Source organism: Medicago truncatula, chromosome 1 (assembly GCF_003473485.1).
Source record: "Medicago truncatula cultivar Jemalong A17 chromosome 1, MtrunA17r5.0-ANR, whole genome shotgun sequence".
NCBI lineage: Eukaryota > Viridiplantae > Streptophyta > Magnoliopsida > Fabales > Fabaceae > Medicago > Medicago truncatula.
Genome location: NC_053042.1, coordinates 40,015,498 through 40,035,178, shown reverse-complemented (window position 1 = coordinate 40,035,178; position 19,681 = coordinate 40,015,498). Strand labels below are relative to the sequence as shown.

The 19,681-nt window shown below is 32.8% G+C and overlaps 2 protein-coding genes across 2 annotated transcripts; both read left to right on the top strand.

Annotated features, from left to right (window-relative positions):
• The first annotated feature begins 4,749 nt into the window (after positions 1–4,749).
• On the top strand, positions 4,750–7,265 carry LOC11413583 (uncharacterized). Its single transcript, XM_003590963.4, has one exon. The coding sequence runs from the start codon at positions 5,075–5,077 to the stop codon at positions 5,984–5,986; it is 912 nt and encodes a 303-aa protein (XP_003591011.2). The 5' UTR covers positions 4,750–5,074; the 3' UTR covers positions 5,987–7,265.
• A 7,797-nt stretch (positions 7,266–15,062) lies between these two features.
• Positions 15,063–19,676, top strand: LOC11405914 (protein NDL2). The gene is made up of 11 exons (XM_003590961.4): positions 15,063–15,515; positions 15,611–15,710; positions 15,860–15,957; positions 16,353–16,441; positions 16,628–16,688; positions 16,775–16,861; positions 17,158–17,235; positions 17,318–17,374; positions 17,470–17,525; positions 18,898–19,033; positions 19,131–19,676. Exons 1-11 carry the CDS (start codon positions 15,456–15,458, stop codon positions 19,371–19,373), a joined length of 1,065 nt encoding a protein of 354 aa, XP_003591009.1. The 5' UTR covers positions 15,063–15,455; the 3' UTR covers positions 19,374–19,676.
• Positions 19,677–19,681: the final 5 nt, after the last annotated feature.

Genomic DNA, 19,681 nt, shown 5'->3' with positions numbered 1-19,681 from the left:
TCAGTAGCTTTAGTAAAAAAAAAAAAGCAAGGCAGAATGCAAAAAAAAAAAATTCTTAAAAAAAATTGGGGGAAGGGGCTTTATATTTTATTTATTAATAAAGTGACAATAATAACCATTTTACGAATATCTCTAAATAAATTTGAACTAGCACCTCAAGCGTAAATGAAAAGTACTTAATATATGTGGACAAATCCAGAATGTCGAGTACTAATTAATTCCTTCTGGACTTTCTTTTTGGTCTTTTGCAATGAGACATTAGAGGCTTGCAAATGAGTTTACATGATATACACTTTTGTGGCAACGGCTTTTTTAAAAAAAAGAGAAAAGATAGAAGATGGATGAACCCCGTAAAAGCAAGGAAATTGTTAAATGCCACAAAAAATAAGAACGAAATGAGCATGCAATATACTTGTCTAAACTTAAATGATTATTTTTTTTAGCTTTTAACCATTATGTATGGTGATATGTCAAACACGGCCCTAGCTCTTTAAAACCCACTCTCTAATGGAGTGAAATGAATGCGACACACTAAAAATATGTCTCATAAAATTATTGCCTCGGGTTATTTTGATGACTAGCGAGTATCAACTCTAGATTCTTGGAAGTATGTTAGGATTAACTTTATATGTAAAAATTGTCATTGCTAAAATGAATAAGAAAGAAGTAATCCAAATTTTCCTTCCACAATGGAGACCTTCATTTTTTAGTTCTTAAATGGGTCCCACATGTACACATCATTTATTTATAATTTTTTAATGTAGTACCTAATAATTACTCAATTCCTCCAACCTAAATGTCACACAAAATTCTTAAATTGGACTCACTAATAAACTATCAATAACTTTATATCACTACATTTTAATTTTTTCATATTAAAAGCGTGCGGGCCCCGCTTAAAGTTGGGGGTCTTAAATAAGACCATGGATCTTATAAGACCTTGAAAAAAATTGACCCCAATGGAGGTACCTAATAGGTACCGAGTCTTAAATGTTTAAGACCCTCTCATTAAAGATGGTCTTAGGAGTTCTCTAGTACTTGAAACCATAATTGAGATACATCATTTGGTGCTCTTGTATTGACCTTACCTCCTTTGGCCTCTATTTTTCCATGACTAAGGTACCGTTTGACCTGACTTTTTTTTTCAGCTTTTCTACGTTTTTAAGGAGAAGTTAGGGCAAACACAATATCAATAAAGTACCTTCGAAAAAAATTACTTTTTTTAGAATGCATAAAATTGAATGAAATGAGCTTTAACCAAAAGTTGTTGAATGCTACTTCAAAAAACTATTTCTCCCCAATTTATTTCACAAGCACCTCTCTTCAACTCCCGCCGACAACCTTTTGTTTTATTTTTTCAATATGCTTTTTTCTTCCATTTTTTTTTTAACCTGTCCATTTAATTTTTTAATGAGGTTCCATTTAAGTTTATTATCTATTTTTTTAAGGAATTTTATTATCTTTTTATCACTTATATATTAATTTCAATATCTTTTGATCATCACAACCTCGCAAATATTTGTATTCACGCTGTCAATGAATGACACCGAATATTTTTATTCCCTTTCTTCAACCACGGAAATACACACACACGTTAGCGTTTAGGGTAATACTTTATGTTCCTCTTTCTGTTTTTTTTTTTGTTATGCTAATGCGTATAATTTTTGTTAGTGTTGTGTAATGCGTATAATTATTTTTATAAAATTTTGACTTTAATTAAAAGTACAAGTGTAGTTGCCTAAAAAAATTATACTTATATATAATTTACACATTTGTATTGTAACAAACTATGCATATCTTTTTCTTATTAAAAAAACTAAACATATCTTTTTAAATGACACAAGCAATGTAACAAATATAATATTATATAATATAAATTCTTATCTTTTTGACTAACACTAAAAATATGGTATTCTTATAACAAAATTTTTTATAGAGTATAATTGGAAAAAATGTTGTACAAATTTGTATTCATGTTACACAAAATAAACGTCATTGAGTTAATATAGTATTGGTAAAAATATATCTTTTATATTTTAAACATTTTTCCCTTCAAAAAATATTTTAGACATTTTTTTATTTATTATGTTAATTCATAATGAATTCAAAGTTTTTTTATTTATAGACAATGCATAAATATATGCAAGGTCCCGGGTTCGAACCCCAGACACCACCAAAAAATAATAAATTCAAAGTTTTGTACAATATTTTGCCAAAAAGCTTTTAACTCAAAAATAACTTTAGAACTAAAAAAAAAAATAAAGAAACCAAACAACTTTAGCCTTTTTCTTAAAAAGCTTTATTTTAACTTTATTTTAAAATAGCTTTTAGACCAAAAAAAAGTCTGGCCAAACGATACGTAAGAACACTAACACCTCATAGAATGAGAGCAACTCATAAGCTAAAATCAACCAACACTTTATCTTTGGATTACCATTTAATTACGTGCATCTGATACTTAGCATGTTGGGATTACCTAGTTGATCATCATGATCATCATTCTTTGATGAATAAATGCATATAGTACAAGCATAAAAATAAACTACAAGAATCATAAAAACCTATATGAAAGAAATTCTCTGTCAACACTTTGATTGTACAATACGGTCTAGAATTATCTATATCCGTCAAACGATTAGTTGTACAATTGAAAGATGGACAGTATTATGCCAACAACTATAACTCTCAACGTCCGAGAAAGATGGATGTTTCTTAAAGGAAATTATATAATGTTGATGAATTACTCTATAAATGAGAAGAATGACCAAGTCTTGTTCTCATAATGTCTTATGACTTTATTAAATATCATAAAAGTTTGTCATGTGTCATTCTGCATAGTCTTGTGTTGTTCTGTCCATTACATACTGTTTAGCAAATCAACCACACCATTTGTATTTATTTCTTATTTGAATTGATGTTTGTAAAATTACTCTTGATTAAAATGAGTTTACAAATACATTAGCTTGTTTTAATGTGATTTTTTTTTTTGTCAAATAATTTAGTGGTTAGAATTCATCTTATAAGATGAATAACTGGGGGTATTCGGGGTTCGAACCCCAACCCTTACATATAATAATGCATTATCCTACCAACTTGGCTATGATCACGGGACAAATATGATTTTTTATTTGGATGACTTCTCTCAAATGCACATTTGATAAAATATAATTGATTCAAAATATGAGACATGCACAATCAATATAAAACAATTTTTTTTTTTTGTCAAGAATGTAATGTAAGTTTGTTTTTAATTCAAGTTTGTTAGTGATTTAATCATGTTAGTTGGTTAATCACATTTACTTTTAGTTTGTTTCTTGGTTAGTTATAAGTCTCCTTGAAAGTAGCTTAAGGTTGTTAGGGTTTGTTACTTTGCTTGTGCTTTAAGCAACTTATACTAGACTTGTATATTAGACCATTATCTTGTACATTCATTAGTAATTCAATAATACAATTACATTCTTCAATTCTATAATCTTCTCTTCTCTCAATTTCTCTCTAATTCGCAAATTCACCAAAACCCTAAAACTGAAAAACTGCTTCTGGTTTCTATTGCTTGTGTGACAAGCATTGATTTGCTGCGCTAACATGTAAAACATGACAATATTATGAATTCTATAAAACTATTTTCCACTGATATTATATCTCCGTTGAACTCTTAAAATGATACTTCATTCGGTCATTATTATAAGCAAAAATTAACTTTTTTTAAATTCATTCAATAAATGATATATGTGGTATATATATAAACTACATACATCATTTATTGAATAAATCTAAAAAATGAAATTCTGCTTATAATTTTTTTTGAATGGAAATCAAGTATGATTTGTGACTTTTTTTCTTGATTTAACATTTTATTACCGGAGAACAAAATGATGGTTTACTACTCTCTCCTAATTTAGCAAGACATAGTTATTCTGACCTTGTGAAGTAGGTTAGGCAAGGCATGAGATGGAGAACGTGCTTGCATTTTTACACGACCTTGTGGGTTCCACTTCCTATGAACCGTTTCTGAATTCTCTGACCTCCTCCACTCCTTCTCTTTTTAAATACATGCAAATTAAGGGAATTTACATTTATTATCCCTTCAATTTTCCATTTATTGACCCTCCATTTTTCCATTTATATGTATATACAACAATATTTATTTATTATATATTTATCAATACTTCCATTCCATGAACTACATTAGTATTATTACTATAGTCTTTTCTTTTCTCTAATTTGTTGATGAGTGCTTGTCACATTATGACATAGCAATATCATAGAATCATAGAATAGAAATAAAAAAAGATGCTTTCTTTTAGCCCTTACAATTACCTTTAATCAGTGTTGAGTAACCCTCACAAATCAGCCTTTACAGCATCATACCCAGTTCCCATTTTCTTCCATATTGTCTCCTTTCTCTTTTCACAAGCTGTCACCATCTCTTTTTACCTCTCCCCACAAACACATCATCATCATCATCATCGTAATAAACATATTATATAATATAATAATATTTTTTGAACGTTAACCCATTAATTTCTCATAAGAAGAGACTGATACTGAATTCGATCAAGAGATAAATAATATCTGATTAATCATATTCACCTGAAATCAATTTTGAGTTTTATCGAATAATTCGTTTTTGATGAAAATCATTAATCATTAGTATCTTAAGTTTGATCATTTGATTAGAATAATATTAGAATCATACACTTTTTTATTAAAAAATTAAATTTTGAGATTTGTTATGAGAAAAACAGAGTCATTGACAGTGAAACAAGTAACACTGTTTTGTCTGCTTCTCTGTAACCTTGTTTTACTCTCAACATTCCTTCAAATTTGTCTTTAACTTTCCACGCTCCTCTTCTCTCTATCTCACAACAGATTCATTCATTCCTATGTGGGGTTGTAATCTCTTTAACACTTTCTCAGATGTCTTGAATTGTACTCTCATCCATTCATGTTAAACTCTGTTTTTTTCATTTCTCTGCAAATTCTATATTCTCCTCAGATACCACTTTTTTTGGTCACCCTTTTCTTTTATTTTCTTCATTCTTTCAAAAAGTTTGAATTTTGAAAAAAAAAAATGAAGGATTTTCCATCTTGTTTTGGTGAAAATGCAGTTCAGGTAGCAGATTCATCATCGTCTTCTTCAAGCTCAAGCAAAACTGCTCAGAATCTGGTTATTTGTGTTTACCAGTGTTCAATTAGAGGTAGATCTTGCTTGATTACTATTACATGGAGTAAGAGTTTGATGGGTCAAGGTTTTAGTGTTGGTATTGATGATGCTTCAAATCAGTGTTTATGTAAAGTTGATATAAAACCTTGGGTGTTTTCTAAGAGAAAGGGTTGTAAGAGTTTAGAAGCTTACAGTTGTAAGATTGATGTGTATTGGGATCTTTCTTCAGCTAGATTTGGTGTTGGACCTGAACCATTGGAGGGTTTTTTTGTAGGAGTAGTTGTTGATAAACAAATGGTTCTTCTTCTTGGTGATTTAAGGAAAGAGGCTTTTAAGAAATCTAATGCAGTTCCTTTACCTTTGAATGCTGTTTTTGTTGCTAAGAAAGAACATGTTTTTGGGAAGAAGTTTTTTGGTAACAAGGTTGTGTTTTGTGACAATGGTAAAATTCATGATCTTGTTATTGAATGTGATACTTCTGTTGCAAGTGATCCTTGTCTTATAGTTCGGATCGATAGCAAAACTGTTATGCAGGTGAAGAGGTTGAAGTGGAAGTTTAGAGGAAATCATACCATACTTGTGGATGGTCTTGAAGTTGAGGTTTATTGGGATGTTTATAATTGGCTTTTTGGTACATCTTTTGGAAATGCTGTTTTCATGTTTAGAACATGTTTCTCTCAAGATAAAATTTGGGATGCTCAACCTGTTTCCGATGCAAATGTTTTGCAGTGGTCTTTCTCTCAGAGGTTTTCTGAGACCAAATTGCAGCAACAAGGTGTTGGTTTCTCACATATTTTGTATGCTTGGAAGAATGAATAGAGTTGCGGAATTCCGGCATCATCCAATTGAGTACTAACAGAATCGTTAATGAGTCGTGAAGCTGTGATTGAAGAATTACACTTGATTAAAGATGAGAACTTTTGTTTGTACTGTTTTATCCTTTATATTCATACCCTTAATTTATCTGTGCATTTGAATAGATCTTAGAATTTTTCTCCCCCAATTTGATGTATATTTATCTTCAAGTGTTAATTTTATGATTCATGCTACAAAAACTAGATGGTCAATTGTTTATGATCTGTGTTGTTCAAGTGCTGCTGCTTCATATATTTTAATCTTCTTGTATTGAAAATACAACTTAGCAAATATTTAATGTAGTTACTGCAAAGTGCAAACCAGTAATGTCCAATAACGTAGAAGATAGTCAAGATACATAAAAAAAAGAAGTTGGAATCAAAATAATAATCACAGTGCAGCTGAGATTAAAGAGGAAGGTTGTGACAGAGAAAGAGATGAATGAATTGCAATGAATATAACACTTTGCTTTCCTTCTTATTTAAAAAATTATTAGAGTTTTTTTCTCTGTTTTAGGGACCTAAAGTAGTGAAATAATCTTCAGTGTGAGGGATCAATCTTCATTCAATACTTATCAGAAAATGCATAACAATTAAATTCTTAATTATATTAGGTGCTAAGAGGTGCAATATCATTTGGCTACCATATGAATTATGATGAGTGACATGGCTTTTGATGTCTATGCCAAATCTTTGTTCTAACTAAACTGATAAGATAGTGTCGTCTATTTATGATTTCTGGTTCATGACTCCTTCAGATAATGCCCTGCTGCTCTATTTTATTACTACTTGCAGATCTATTATTCTCTTTAACAGCCAAATCTAATAATTTATGTCTTTAAATCCTGCAGCTTGTCTGTTTAATGATTCTGTCATACAAATCATGCCACAGGTATAAGCAATGATTGTTGCTGACAATGGTCATTTCTTGTAAGATGTACAGCTGCAAATTCAGATAGCAATCGCATATGTAAGAGCTAAGAAACCTTGGATTATTCAAACACAGCATCAAATTGTACTGCTGCCATTAAGTTACAGGTCTTGCTGGCTGTTGCATTAGGGATATTGGTTAAAGAATCCATAAATAGAAGTTTTGTCTTAGAAATATAAGCTTACATTTGACAAAGTAATAATTACACTACTTTTTATTAAGAACTTACTTGTTTTAATTGCTTAACCAATGCTCCAGGGCATTGGTTAGCATTCTCCTTAAGTTATTTATTAATGTTGTATCATCCTTTTCATAGCTTCTGTGTAACTAAATAATAGCAGTGTGAGGTAGCAATATGTTATAGTATCTGCTGTCGGGTACAGATATTAAAGTTTCTAACATGAAGAGTACTATTATAATCAAATGAGGTATCAATTTGTTAAGAGATCAATTCAAATATTCTAAAGAGTGCTAGAGACACTCTCTTTTAAATATTTTCTCTAACACTCATTCTTTTATTAAGTTAAATCAATGTGGATGTTACATTTTGGAAATTGATCCCACATAAAGCAGTGAGATATCTACGGATTAAATCTAAAAAAGTGAATGTTATGAGAAGTGTTTGAAAGAGAGTATTCATAGCACTTATCAAAACATTATTGTAATTGCTAAAAGTGGGAAGAAGATTTTTCATGATTTCTTGGTTTTGGCATTATTATTTTTTATTTTTGTATAAAAGGTAAGAAGGAATAAGTGTGTAAAAAATGTGTTGGCATAAATGTGTGCCTGTTCCCAATTCTTAGTATATCATGATATCCATGCATGCCCCCTTCTCTATACTTTTTAATACATCTCTCTCTTTGTGAACTTGACAAATCATATTTGTGGACTTTGGAGACTCTGTCAAGTCAAAGTTAATATGATATATATTGGTACATCCTTTATGCTCTTGGAGTTTTGTTTTATCACTTTGTCTTCCTGGATTTGCTTTGCTTTTAAAGTAGTCAATTTTCTCCATTATATGAGCTGTAAACAATCATGCATGCCTCTGTTAATACTAGGGTGAAATCTTCACATCTCTATTATTGAGTTTACTCTGTTAATCTCTTATGTGCACATGCATTATTGTTACCTTTGTGATTGTTTGATCCCCTAAATTAGGAATAAGCTATTATTTCATGAAGGCATATGTCATCCGAGTTCCCCATAAAGGTTCTTGTTCCGGAGTGGACTTTTGGCTGGCCCAAACTCAATACCACTCTTCAAGTTAAATAAGTCTTATATTATCACCTATCAAGGTATGACTCGTTTTAAACTTCTCACTTACCTTAATCATATACTGATTTGGGCGTCAGAGTGATTATAAGTACATCTCCATCATTCAAGAAACATTCTTCCTTCTGATCCACCATAGCCATAAAATCCTGTCTTTCCTAATAACATCTAAGTTCTGATCAAAGTAGTTCCCAAATAAAAATATAAAGCAAGTTCAAATGTTAGGAAAATTAGCCACCCACATGGCAGTTTGGCTGTGATACTGTTTGTTGTGTGATCTGCTGACAACACTCAAACTTTGTGATGCTACGTGTTTTTCACCCCCTTAGAATCTGAACTAGGTTGATGAAACTTTGTAAAAGTTGAAGTCGTAAATCGTAGCTCGAATATGGCAATGTGTCGTGTTTCTCAAGGTTTTTGTATTGTCATAATCATTAGTCTGTCGTTGATTCCACTGCTCCATGCACTCTCCTACAAGTGACATTAGTTTGGTTCGACTTGATGGAAGAGCAAGAGCGAATCCAAATGTAATAGACACTATCATACACGTATGAGGAGCAACCAACTCCGCAACAATCACCAAAAAAATGAAAATGGTCTTCATCAGAAGCAACCATCGCTCATCTAAACTAAACGATCATACAGATGTTTATCACTTATCACGACATCATACACAGATGATAGGTAAAAAAACACCATTACTAGTGAATTTCCAAGCCAGACAATCATCTTAATTATTCAGGTAAGGCACATTAGAAACTCAATAATATGACCAGGGGTAAGCGAGTAGTATCTCTCATCATCCAATTACCAAAATGATCAATATAATTGGACACACTTTTAATCATTTCAAGGAAATAAGAGTCATTAATTTCCTTATTTTTGTAGCCTTGTCAAAAAATTACAGACTTACAAAATTCGTCACCTACCAATGTGCCACTATCGTGGGACAAACGGAATATATTTAATTAATTTATTAAGTTGAATATAGAGAATATTATACTTTGATTAAGCTTATGAGATGTACTGTACTGTAATCAAAGGCCGTAATCACCGGGTAAACAAAGGCCATGTTCAGTTGCTTTCCCGGAAACACACCATTCAATCACCATGCATGTCGCTAGTTTCACATGTACAACTTTAACGTAACCAAAAAGAAAAAACATGTACAACTTTAACATCAAGGTCAAAAAAATATGGTGACTTAGAGGATATTTTTTAGGGGAAATGAAACATCTTATATACTAATATTCGTCTTTATATATAAGTAAAAAAATATGATCAAAATAGATTATAATGCGGTACATATAAAATTTGTGACACTTAATTGAACGAGGGAGTAACATATCACCCTTCTTTTTCTTTTTCCTTTTTATTCGGCTTCACCTTCCAATCACAGGTGATTCATGGTTGGAAAATAAGAATAGTGAAAAGATGTGCATAAGCCCCAACTAAACTAACAAAAATGTTGGAATTGTTAAGTCTGACGTCGTGATCGGGGTTCGAACCCCGACTACTCCATTTATGTGCATTTTCAATTAGGTCAAATGCATCTAAAGGTCCTTTAAGTTTTTCGTTTTTCCCAAAGTGGTCCTTTAAGTTTCAAAAGTCTCAAACAAGTCTTTAAGTTTCAAAAGTCCCAAAACAAATCATTTTAGTTTTTGAATCATTTCAAACAAGTCCTTTTAGAGGATGATGGTGATGATTCAGATGATAGCAACAAAGAGCATTATCCACCATTTGTCATGCCTAAAAAGATGACTAATTTTAAGTGGGTGTTAGGAGCCAGATTTGGTACCAAAGATGAGTTCAAGGAAGCAATTACCAATTATGCTATCTACAATAGGACTTGTTTGAAACGATTCAAAAACTAAAATGACTTGTTTGAGACTTTTGAAACTTAAAGGACCACTTTGGGAAAAACGAAAAATTTAAAAGGACATTTAGATACATTCGACCTTTCAATTACTATTATCATCTCGTCTATAAAAAAAAAAAAAATAGTAAAAAGACAAAATATCTAACTTGATTAATCACAAATTTATCAATAAGCGAAAATAAATAAACAACTCAATAGTGGGAAAATTCAATCTTAAATAAAATCAAATACCTATTGTTTTAATCTTCCAAGAAAAATTGGAAGCCCCAAGTATTTCTATTGAGTCGCAATGGCCTTAAGATGAATTCATTTTTGAAATAAATTTTTCAATTTGTAGGAACATTTATGCTAAAAGAGGTCCCAACTTGTCAAGATTAGCAATTTGGCTAGAACCTAGAAATATCATGGTCATGGTAGAGAGCATTGCTTCATAAGAATATCATCTGAATAAACATCACATTGAATGGTTTTGCATAATATGAATATAATCTGAAAAAGCAAGTTAGACAAATTTGGAGCCCCGTAGCTTATCTGAATACCATGAAGAGAGCTTTGCTTCATAAGGGGCGAATGCTTGTACAAAAGAGGGTAGCTATGGCTACCCCAAAAAAATAAATTTTATTGAATTTATAGGTATATTTTTATGCTTAGCTACCCCTAATAATATATATTTGGCTACCCCAAGTTCAATTTTAGGTGTAATAATTTCTTATGACTTTGGTTACTTTCGGGTGGCCACCTCATAAAATTATTGCTAGCTTCACCGGATGTTCATAACTCTAAGTGAGCATATCTGAAAACACCTCAACACACAAAATAAGAGGATATGTGAATATTTGTCTCATTGCTCCTCTTTGATGTGAAAAGAATTAACAAGGATCACCATTCAAAAAACCTAAGAAAGAGCCAATATAAACATAATTCATGATCAAAGAGATAAAAAAAAAATTCATAATAGTTAGAAATGTCTTAAGAAAATATCATTCAATACGGTGATAAGTCTTTAACATGTCTCCCTTCAAAAAAAAAAAATAATCTTTAACATGTCTAACTTTATGGCCACAGAACCTTTTTTTCCGGTTATTTTTCTCCTCATGTAGTGAAAGGTATCAAAAACACTTTGAAACTTTTCAGTAATTAAGGCTAATTTCAAACGATTCACTTTAGCTTTTGTAACAAATTTGAGTTATTAAGCAAAGCTCTCACCTTAGCTTTGCTTCATAAAATTGGTCTAAAATCACCTATGTGGTGGGGGTGGCTTTTTTTCCAGCCCCTATCACAAAAAAAATTATTGATAGGTCTGCCCTTAATTAGTTCAAAATTATTGATACAATTACCCCTGTTCTTCATTTAGGCTGGCGAACATGTCACTTTTTTCAACAATTCTCTGCGAACTTGCAGGCTTTGCAGGTAATTCTGTGTGTTATGCAATTGAGTTGGCGAGCAGAACTTTTTTTTAGTTTTTTTTTTTCTTGTTCTTTATTCCAATTGGCGAGCATAGTTCTTTTTTATTTGACCATGCCATTGTTCCATTTTTTTTAAAGAAGACATTGTTCCATATTTAAAATGGCGAGCATGCCATTTTTAAGTCCATACAGAGTTTGGGATCTTGGAGTTTGCTCCTCCAGAGGTGTCAGGTTCGATTCCCTCTGGTGCCAATTTCGGTGGGCCAAGTCCATGCAGAGCTTGCTCTAGTTTTAAACAGGGCCCCCGCAGGTGGGCGGTGGGATTGGTCCCTTCAAATTAGTCGATTCTTGGATCGGATACCGAGTTTTAAAAAAAAAAAAAGTCCTTCATATTTGAAAGAAGGTCTAATTTAGACCGCAACAAAATAAAAAGGAAAAAAATATAGAAACAAAAATGGCTTGCTCGCCATTTTAAAAATATAACACAAAAAAATAACTAAAAATGGCTTGCTCGCCATTTCATACGAAGAACATGAGAAAAACTGAAATAAAAATCATGCTCGCCATTTTACTTGGAGAACAGACAGTTTGTTCAAAAAAAAAAAACCTACAAACTTGCAAAGCATGTTGAAAAACGGGTTATACTCGCCATCCAAAATGAAGAACAAGGGCATATGTAACATTAGTTCTCAACTAGGGGCAGACATATCATTTTCTTTTGTGATAGGGGCAGAAGAAAAAAAATTCGCTTTTTCTCCGAGATAAGAAAAACATATTTTAAACCATTTAAAATAAAATATTATATATGGAGTAGAGATGTTATAATTTATACATAAATAGTAAGGAAATAGAGAACAAGTCGTGTTGCTAATTCTTTATGGATGACAAAACATGTAAAATACAACATCCATAGACCAGGTGACACAACATTGCAATTGGAATAAAAACATGTTGACTGTTAGAATACATTTTCTTATGTTTGACACTTTGTAGGAAGCGGTTTTAAGGGTTACATGTCCAACAATTAAATTAAAACCATGGTCCCCAATCTCATAAGCAGAGAAACTCAAGTCAAGTCCACACATGCAAGTTTCCCTCCTACCCATCCCATACACCAGAAGACACGCTTGCCTAAGTGCCGATCTTCCTTCTCGTGGGTCGATCAAGAAGTTCATTGGCATCTCATTCTTCACAGATACTCATGTCTGCCTAAATATATCAAAGAGGACATCTGTAACAAAGTCACGCTTGTATTTGAAGTTGGGAAGCTTCTTACAACGAATTGTGTGCTCCCCAAAGGTATACAGGAGTGCCTTACAGAAAACAAGGTATATCTCATCAATAGAGAGTAAGAGAATCATGACGCGATGTCAGGTGATAGTATGATACTTAATTGGGGACATGTGTTGATATGACCCATCAACATGGATCATTAGAAGAAAATCTTGAGCATGTGCTGTATGCAAACTCCAAAAAACTATTTTATGTCTTGTAGTCATGCCAAACTTCATTTCCACATCCTAAACACTTTTACTAAAAAGGGAACTCGCCAAAACATGTTGTGTTTTAGGAGGGACATTGTGTTGCTAGTAAAACTGCTAAAGTTAAAATATGACATCGTACCACGAAGACCATTAAAGCACAGTCGAAATCAGAGTCATACCGCTCACCTCGGTATCTCACAATATATGATCTTGCAGCATCCAAAATTGGGCAATGGTAGCAACAAAAGTGTACAGGGAAGCCTCTATTGTCGGGTATAAACCCAACCCTCCAACTCTAATAGGTAAAGAAGCTACCCTTCGTTGAAGGTCCCTAAAGAATGGACCTCCACCAACCACAATATCTTCAACTGCCCCTCACAACTTTTTATCAAACAACATAAATGGCTCCTCCACGTGAATCGGTTGACTCATCCTTAGGCTAAAAAAACAGTTAGGCGATACTCATGCATGATTGAAATGGAAGAAGTTCACTCTTAGGACCCCTTAGTTGTGAAAGAAGATGCATTAACTCAATAGCTCTGGAAACTCTCTTCCTGCCCATCCCTTTGATAAAACATCTATCTAAATTTATGCCCCTCCAAATAATTTCAGTTCAAACACCGACTTCCCACTATTTGAAGGAAACAACCTTCACCTTACTTATTATCATTCTATGAAGGGAAAAATATATCAGTCTTATGAGAGTACAAACTCCTAAAGTTTTAATTACTATGTGTAAAAACTAAAAATAGTAGTGAGTGACTACTAACTAAATCCTGAGATACATATACATGCCCCCTTGGTATAATTTTGTCAACAAAAAGATATGGTGGCATTTAGCCTGGGAATAGGGAGTTTTTTCCCACCATGGGAAAGCTCCCTTTTTCAGGACACCTGTCAGTGGGCTACCTGTTTCAGAAAGAAAAATAAAAAAAATGATATTCATTTTTTAATGTTGTTTGTCTTTTCTGCTGTTACCAACACCTTCAATTGGTCTCTGCACCTCTGTTCAGCCTCCCTTGACTGTGAAATTATCAGTTTATCACCATTAAATTCCTTTCATTTTTCTCTATAAAAACCACTAAAATATTTTTATATTGGAGATATTTCAAAAACCCCAACCACCCACTTCTCTCCATCTTAGTTCCCTCCTTTTGGTTTTGGAGGTTTTGGTTCCTTGGTTATGTTTTTTTTTTGTCATCTATATTCTCCATACCTATTTTGGTCATTTTTTTGGTGAACCCAGTTTTGAGTGGCACCACCGTGCTGGAAACTTAATAGGCGGCCATATCTTCTCTTTTTTTTCTCCCTCGTTTTTTAAATAAAATAAAACATAAAATTATTTTGTAGTGTGAGAGGAAATGAAAGTTTAAGAATTGACAGTGACAAAAATAAAAGTAATAATAATGTTAAGTGAATAGCTGCAAGTGTGAGACACCCTACTTCCCATGGATCTTGATGATGAATAGTGGATATACAATTTGTAGTGATGATAGTGAAGAATGATGAAGAGTGGGTTTGATGTTGATGAATGTATGAAGATGGAGAAGAGGAGGAGGGAAGAAGATGAAGAAAGTTGAAAAAAATTAATAAATCAAATTATAAATTGTTATTTAATTAATGGTGGGGTCGGTTTTTTTGTCCACCATATAACATCAAAAAGTTATAACAATTAACAAGTGATAGATCTAAGCCATCCAATTAAAAAACTATTAAATCAATGATTGTGGTTAAACTTTCTCATTATGGGAAAGAAGTTCTCTTTCCCATACTAAACCCCACCAAAGATATATACATGACCCTTTTCTTTAAGTGGGTTCAGGAGAGGTAAATGAATAGCTGGCATGTGATCATATTGATAGTTTAGTGGAGGATAATTGTCTAATAATAAAATTCCAGGTGTCTTACAGCTGGATAATAATATCAGTCCAAAATTACAATACAACCCATCGTTTTACATTTCATTTATGACTATGATACCTCACATGTGCACCGCTAATATAATCGCTGTCCTTTCTTTCAAACCCATCCCATTCCAGCTCAAACCTCAACAAAATCCTAAAACAGAATTTCAATTATTTTTCTCACGTTATTTTTCATACATACATAGTACTATAATAATGAATAAAATTACGTAATCTTTTTATAGATAGAAGTAGAAAAAGTATACAAAGAAATTACGTAAACATATAAAAGGTAAAAAATTCAATGGAGTTTTAACCCTTTCCAACGGTCACTGACCATATACGACAAATAGTCACTGTAAAATGTTGTACCTTAGTACTTATATTTACTGTGACCATTCACATTCACATTCAGATTCACTCGTGCTGTGAAGGTTGTGACGGTAATTTGACACCAAGTAACATACTAAAATAAGGGACAAGAAGAGTAAGAAATAAAGAAGAAAGAAAATAAGAAGATTCAGTTTTGCTTCTCTAATAAGCTGTAACTGCATAATGAGAAATTCAACTGATTCTGTCTCCATTGACATTGATTTGATACCTTTAGGAGGAAAGGTAATCAAACTTTTTTACTCAGAAAAAATTATTCAGCTTAATAATGTTGTTTGACTAATAATCATTTATATTTTTATTTTTTTTGAGGTTTGCAGGAATGTATTGTGAAAACAAGCAAAGGTTCTGTTTCTGTGCTTATTTGTGGAGATCAAGATAAACCTGCTTTGATAACTTACCCAGATGTAGCTCTTAATTGTAATTATTCTTACTTATTATTCATATTGCTTTGCTTTTTATGTGTATTCAATATGTTGTATCAGAATATGAATGTCAACAACACCAGATTTTGATATTACAAACATATTGGCTATGGTTTTTGAAATTTGGACAATTGTTTTTTGCAGATTTGTCATGTTTTCAGGGTCTGTTGTTCTGTCCAGAAGCAGCTTCTTTGATGCTTCATAATTTCTGCATTTATCACATTGATGCTCCTGGGCATGAGGTCAGTGTCGCCATTCTTCCTAGTATTATTGTTTAGTGTAGCTACTAGGTTATTATTTAATGGAAGAACTTCAATTGAATTCACTTGATAAAATGAATGAAGTTTTTTGAGTTTACACCATGAAACGGATTGAGTCCCAGATAAACAACTTAATGCTTACCATATAAGGGCTTCTTTATGTATAAGCTATTTCAATAACAAAAGATAAAATAAAGTCAAATTGTTTTCGTATAAGTTATAAATTGTTTTCGTAAACAATCCTAGTGAGCTTATGAAAATAAGTTGAAAACAGGTTATGGACATGTCATAAACTGTTAAAGTTCATGAGCACTCTCCAAAGTTAAAGACTTAAAGTATAATAAACTCTTTACTCCTTTGTTTAAGAGATATTGCAGTTAGGAGCTGATGTGATTTCTTCAGATGAACCATTGCTTTGTGTGGATGACCTAGCTGATCAGGTTGCAGAAGTGCTTGATTATTTCGGGTACGCATATCATTTGCTATTCACCGATGCTACATAGTAACAAGTAAATAGATTGTTTGTGCTTTTTTGGATAAATTGAACTAAGGAAGCTGAGTACATAATAACTCTTACTAAATTGAATAAATATTTTTGATATTCTTACTTTGATTAGGATCTTAACCTTCATACAAAAATGTCTTAAATCAGGCTAAGAGAGGTTATGTGCTTGGGAGTAACAGCTGGTGCTTACATCCTCACACTATTTGCTGTAAGTTAGCAACTGAGTTATAATTTTATCAGTTACAACAATCTAGTATAGTAAACCATCATGTTAATTTTTTCATCATTTGACAGATGAAGTACAAAGAACGAGTGCTTGGATTGATTCTTGTTTCACCAATTTGTAAAGGACCTTCATGGACTGAATGGATTTACAACAAGGTTTCCTCTCCACTTTCATGCTTTTATCATAAGTTTATCTATTGAACTACCAACAACTAGATTAAGGAAAATAATAATGCATAATCTGACACGGATGCAAACCTATTTGTCGTGTTTGGAAATCATTGTTTCCACGCACCATGAGTAGAGCTCGAAGCTACACTGTTTAGTTCACTGCGCTATAAACGCCCGTGATTCTAAACACTCTTAGTATACATCAAAGCAATATGAAAAGAATAAGAAGAATATTCATCCTCTTGAAGCAGAATGTTTACAGGTTTTCTACATTCATGCAGGTCTTGATGAACTTGTTGTATTTCTATGGTATGTGCGGTTTACTGAAGGAATGCCTCTTGCAGCGTTACTTCAGTAAGGTATTCTTCTCATTCTTCATCAGGCATTATGTAGATAGAATCATTTATAGAGGTGACATTGCTTCTCTTCAACTTTGAATAGGAGCTTAGATGCAGTATCCAGGGAGCAGAATCAGATGTAATACAAACTTGCCGAAGAGTATGTATAACTATATTTTGGTAACAACTAATACATATAGACATATAGTGTAAAATTATGACTAATGGATCCTCTTTTCTGATCTATAATTACAGCTTCTGGATGAAAGGCAAAGTTTGAATGTTATGCGTTTTCTTCAAGCAGTTAATGCGTAAGTTATGATGTTTTCAAGAAACTTCTCGTTGTTTTTGTTTTGTTTTCTCGGCTCCTCTACTCCTCCCTCAAGCTTTGAAAATTCATCTGAGCCATTTCACACAAAAAAGGTGTAACTGCCTAAAACCTGTTATTATTGATGATAATCTAAATATTCTCGAGACATTTGATGTATTTTGTTTTTGTAAAGGCAAAAACGACTTGCATTAAAAATAATCAAGCACAGTGAGTGCAAGAATGTGCAACAAGCTTACAACCAACATTAGCCTAAAGAAAGCACAGTGCATCAAAGAAAATTTAGCACCGAACTAGCTTAAAGCACCTACACAATAAGAGATCAAAGCTAGCACCCAATCATTTCTGCCAAACAAATTCAATAACCTGTCAAAGCTCCCAAGCTATGTTCACAGAATCCCTCTTTACTATACAGCACCGATATCTGCAGAATTTTGCAGGAAAAGAAGCTACGAACTTAACATCACGTCACCTTTCTAACCAACTCCAAAGAACAACAAATTCGACTGAAACCTTCCAAACCAAACTTTAATATATAACTAGCATAACCAGGCCGGAGTCAAGCTCACAAATACACTCCAATCAGCCACCAAATCTTAAGATGAGGTATTCCAACTTGAGGAAAATTCCCAACTTCAATGATGGCATAGAAAACCTATGATGCATCCTTGCACACTCTAGTGCAATATCCACTGAATTCTACACCAAAACTATTGCATGCTACTGCTGCAACAGACTTGGCTTGTCAAGAAATCTCCATTACAATTGCATCCTTTTAGATTTGCAAGCAACAAAATTCCACCCTCCCTCTCTTATTCCTCACTAATACACTGTGCCAATATGTGACAGCACTTAAACAAATGCCACCCCTGCTGTATCTCATCTTCTACAACCCAAAAAGATATGTGGATCTATTGTCCATTGTTAAATTGAGTACTTAAAACCGGTCACTTTTGCTCTCAACCAATTCCTCGAAGTTAATTTAATCTGTTCCAAAATTGTAGAAATCACAATGTTTTTAGCTTGAAAAACTCCTTCAGAAATCACAATGGTTTATCATTCAATGTTAACTTACATACTTTTCTGTCTTGTTTTAAAAAAAAAAAATCTACACTTGTATTAGTTACTATTGCACATAGATGATTTTTATTTTATGGGTGAACCAAACTTTAGCTTGCGGCTATGGACGGACCTGTTGGATTTTGGGTGTGGACTAATATGGCATGAAATGTAAAAAGAGAGCGAATGAATAATGCCAAGTAGGATAATTACTTTAAAATGCTGGAAAATGAAAAACATGAGTAATTTATCAATTGTTCCCATGATTAATTACCAAAATGCTGAACTGCTTGCAGAAGGCACGACCTAAGTGAGGGACTAAAGAACTTGCAATGCAAGACACTAATATTTGCAGGAGATAGTAGTCCATTTCATGCTGAATCTATCTACATGAGTGAAAAAATAGACAGCAAAATTTGTGCTCTTGTTGAGGTATGTAGTATTATAGTCGATGTCCATTAAAAATAAAATTCCATAAGATACTCAAATAGCATATAACATGATTGCTTTACAACACTTACTTGGTCAGGTTCAAGCTTGTGGCTCACTAGTAACAGAAGAGCATCCAATTTCCATGATTGTACCAATTGAGCGCTTCTTAATGGGTTTTGGCTTCCACAGACAACCACATTTTGCCTCCTCATCAAGCAACGGTTCAACAAGTCCAGCAAGCCCTTCTCGCCATGCAATCGTGGCACCAGAACTCCTCTCCCAAGAGAGTTTAGGAATTAAGCTAAAGCCTATCAGAACCCGTGTTCGTGTTGAAACCTAACCAAGTCCTTAATGATCACAGCTTCATTTCAGCATGGAGTAAGACTAAGCTTTCTATCGCTGCACATAAATATATATAGCTATTGTTGAATTCATGTACAACATCAATAGTGTAGGTTATATATTCTTTGATAACATTTCTCGACTAATATTGTTATTCCTGCCGATGTAAAAAAAGAGTAGAAGTCCCGTATTTGACTATAGGATTATTCTTTTGAGAAGTGAACATATTCATTTATTATTATCATTAAACTTTGATCATTCTTAATGCTGATTGGAATGAAATCCTTGCATCATCAACAAATGCAT

Bases quoted from the DNA above. Each gene is read 5' to 3' on its own strand.
- LOC11405914 (XM_003590961.4), top strand. From the start codon at position 15,456: ATGAGAAATTCAACTGATTCTGTCTCCATTGACATTGATTTGATACCT. The intron at 15,711-15,859 runs GTAATTATTCTT...TGTTTTTTGCAG, and splicing joins CCCAGATGTAGCTCTTAATT to ATTTGTCATGTTTTCAGGGT. The intron at 16,442-16,627 runs GTACGCATATCA...GTCTTAAATCAG, and splicing joins GAAGTGCTTGATTATTTCGG to GCTAAGAGAGGTTATGTGCT.
- LOC11413583 (XM_003590963.4), top strand. From the start codon at position 5,075: ATGAAGGATTTTCCATCTTGTTTTGGTGAAAATGCAGTTCAGGTAGCA.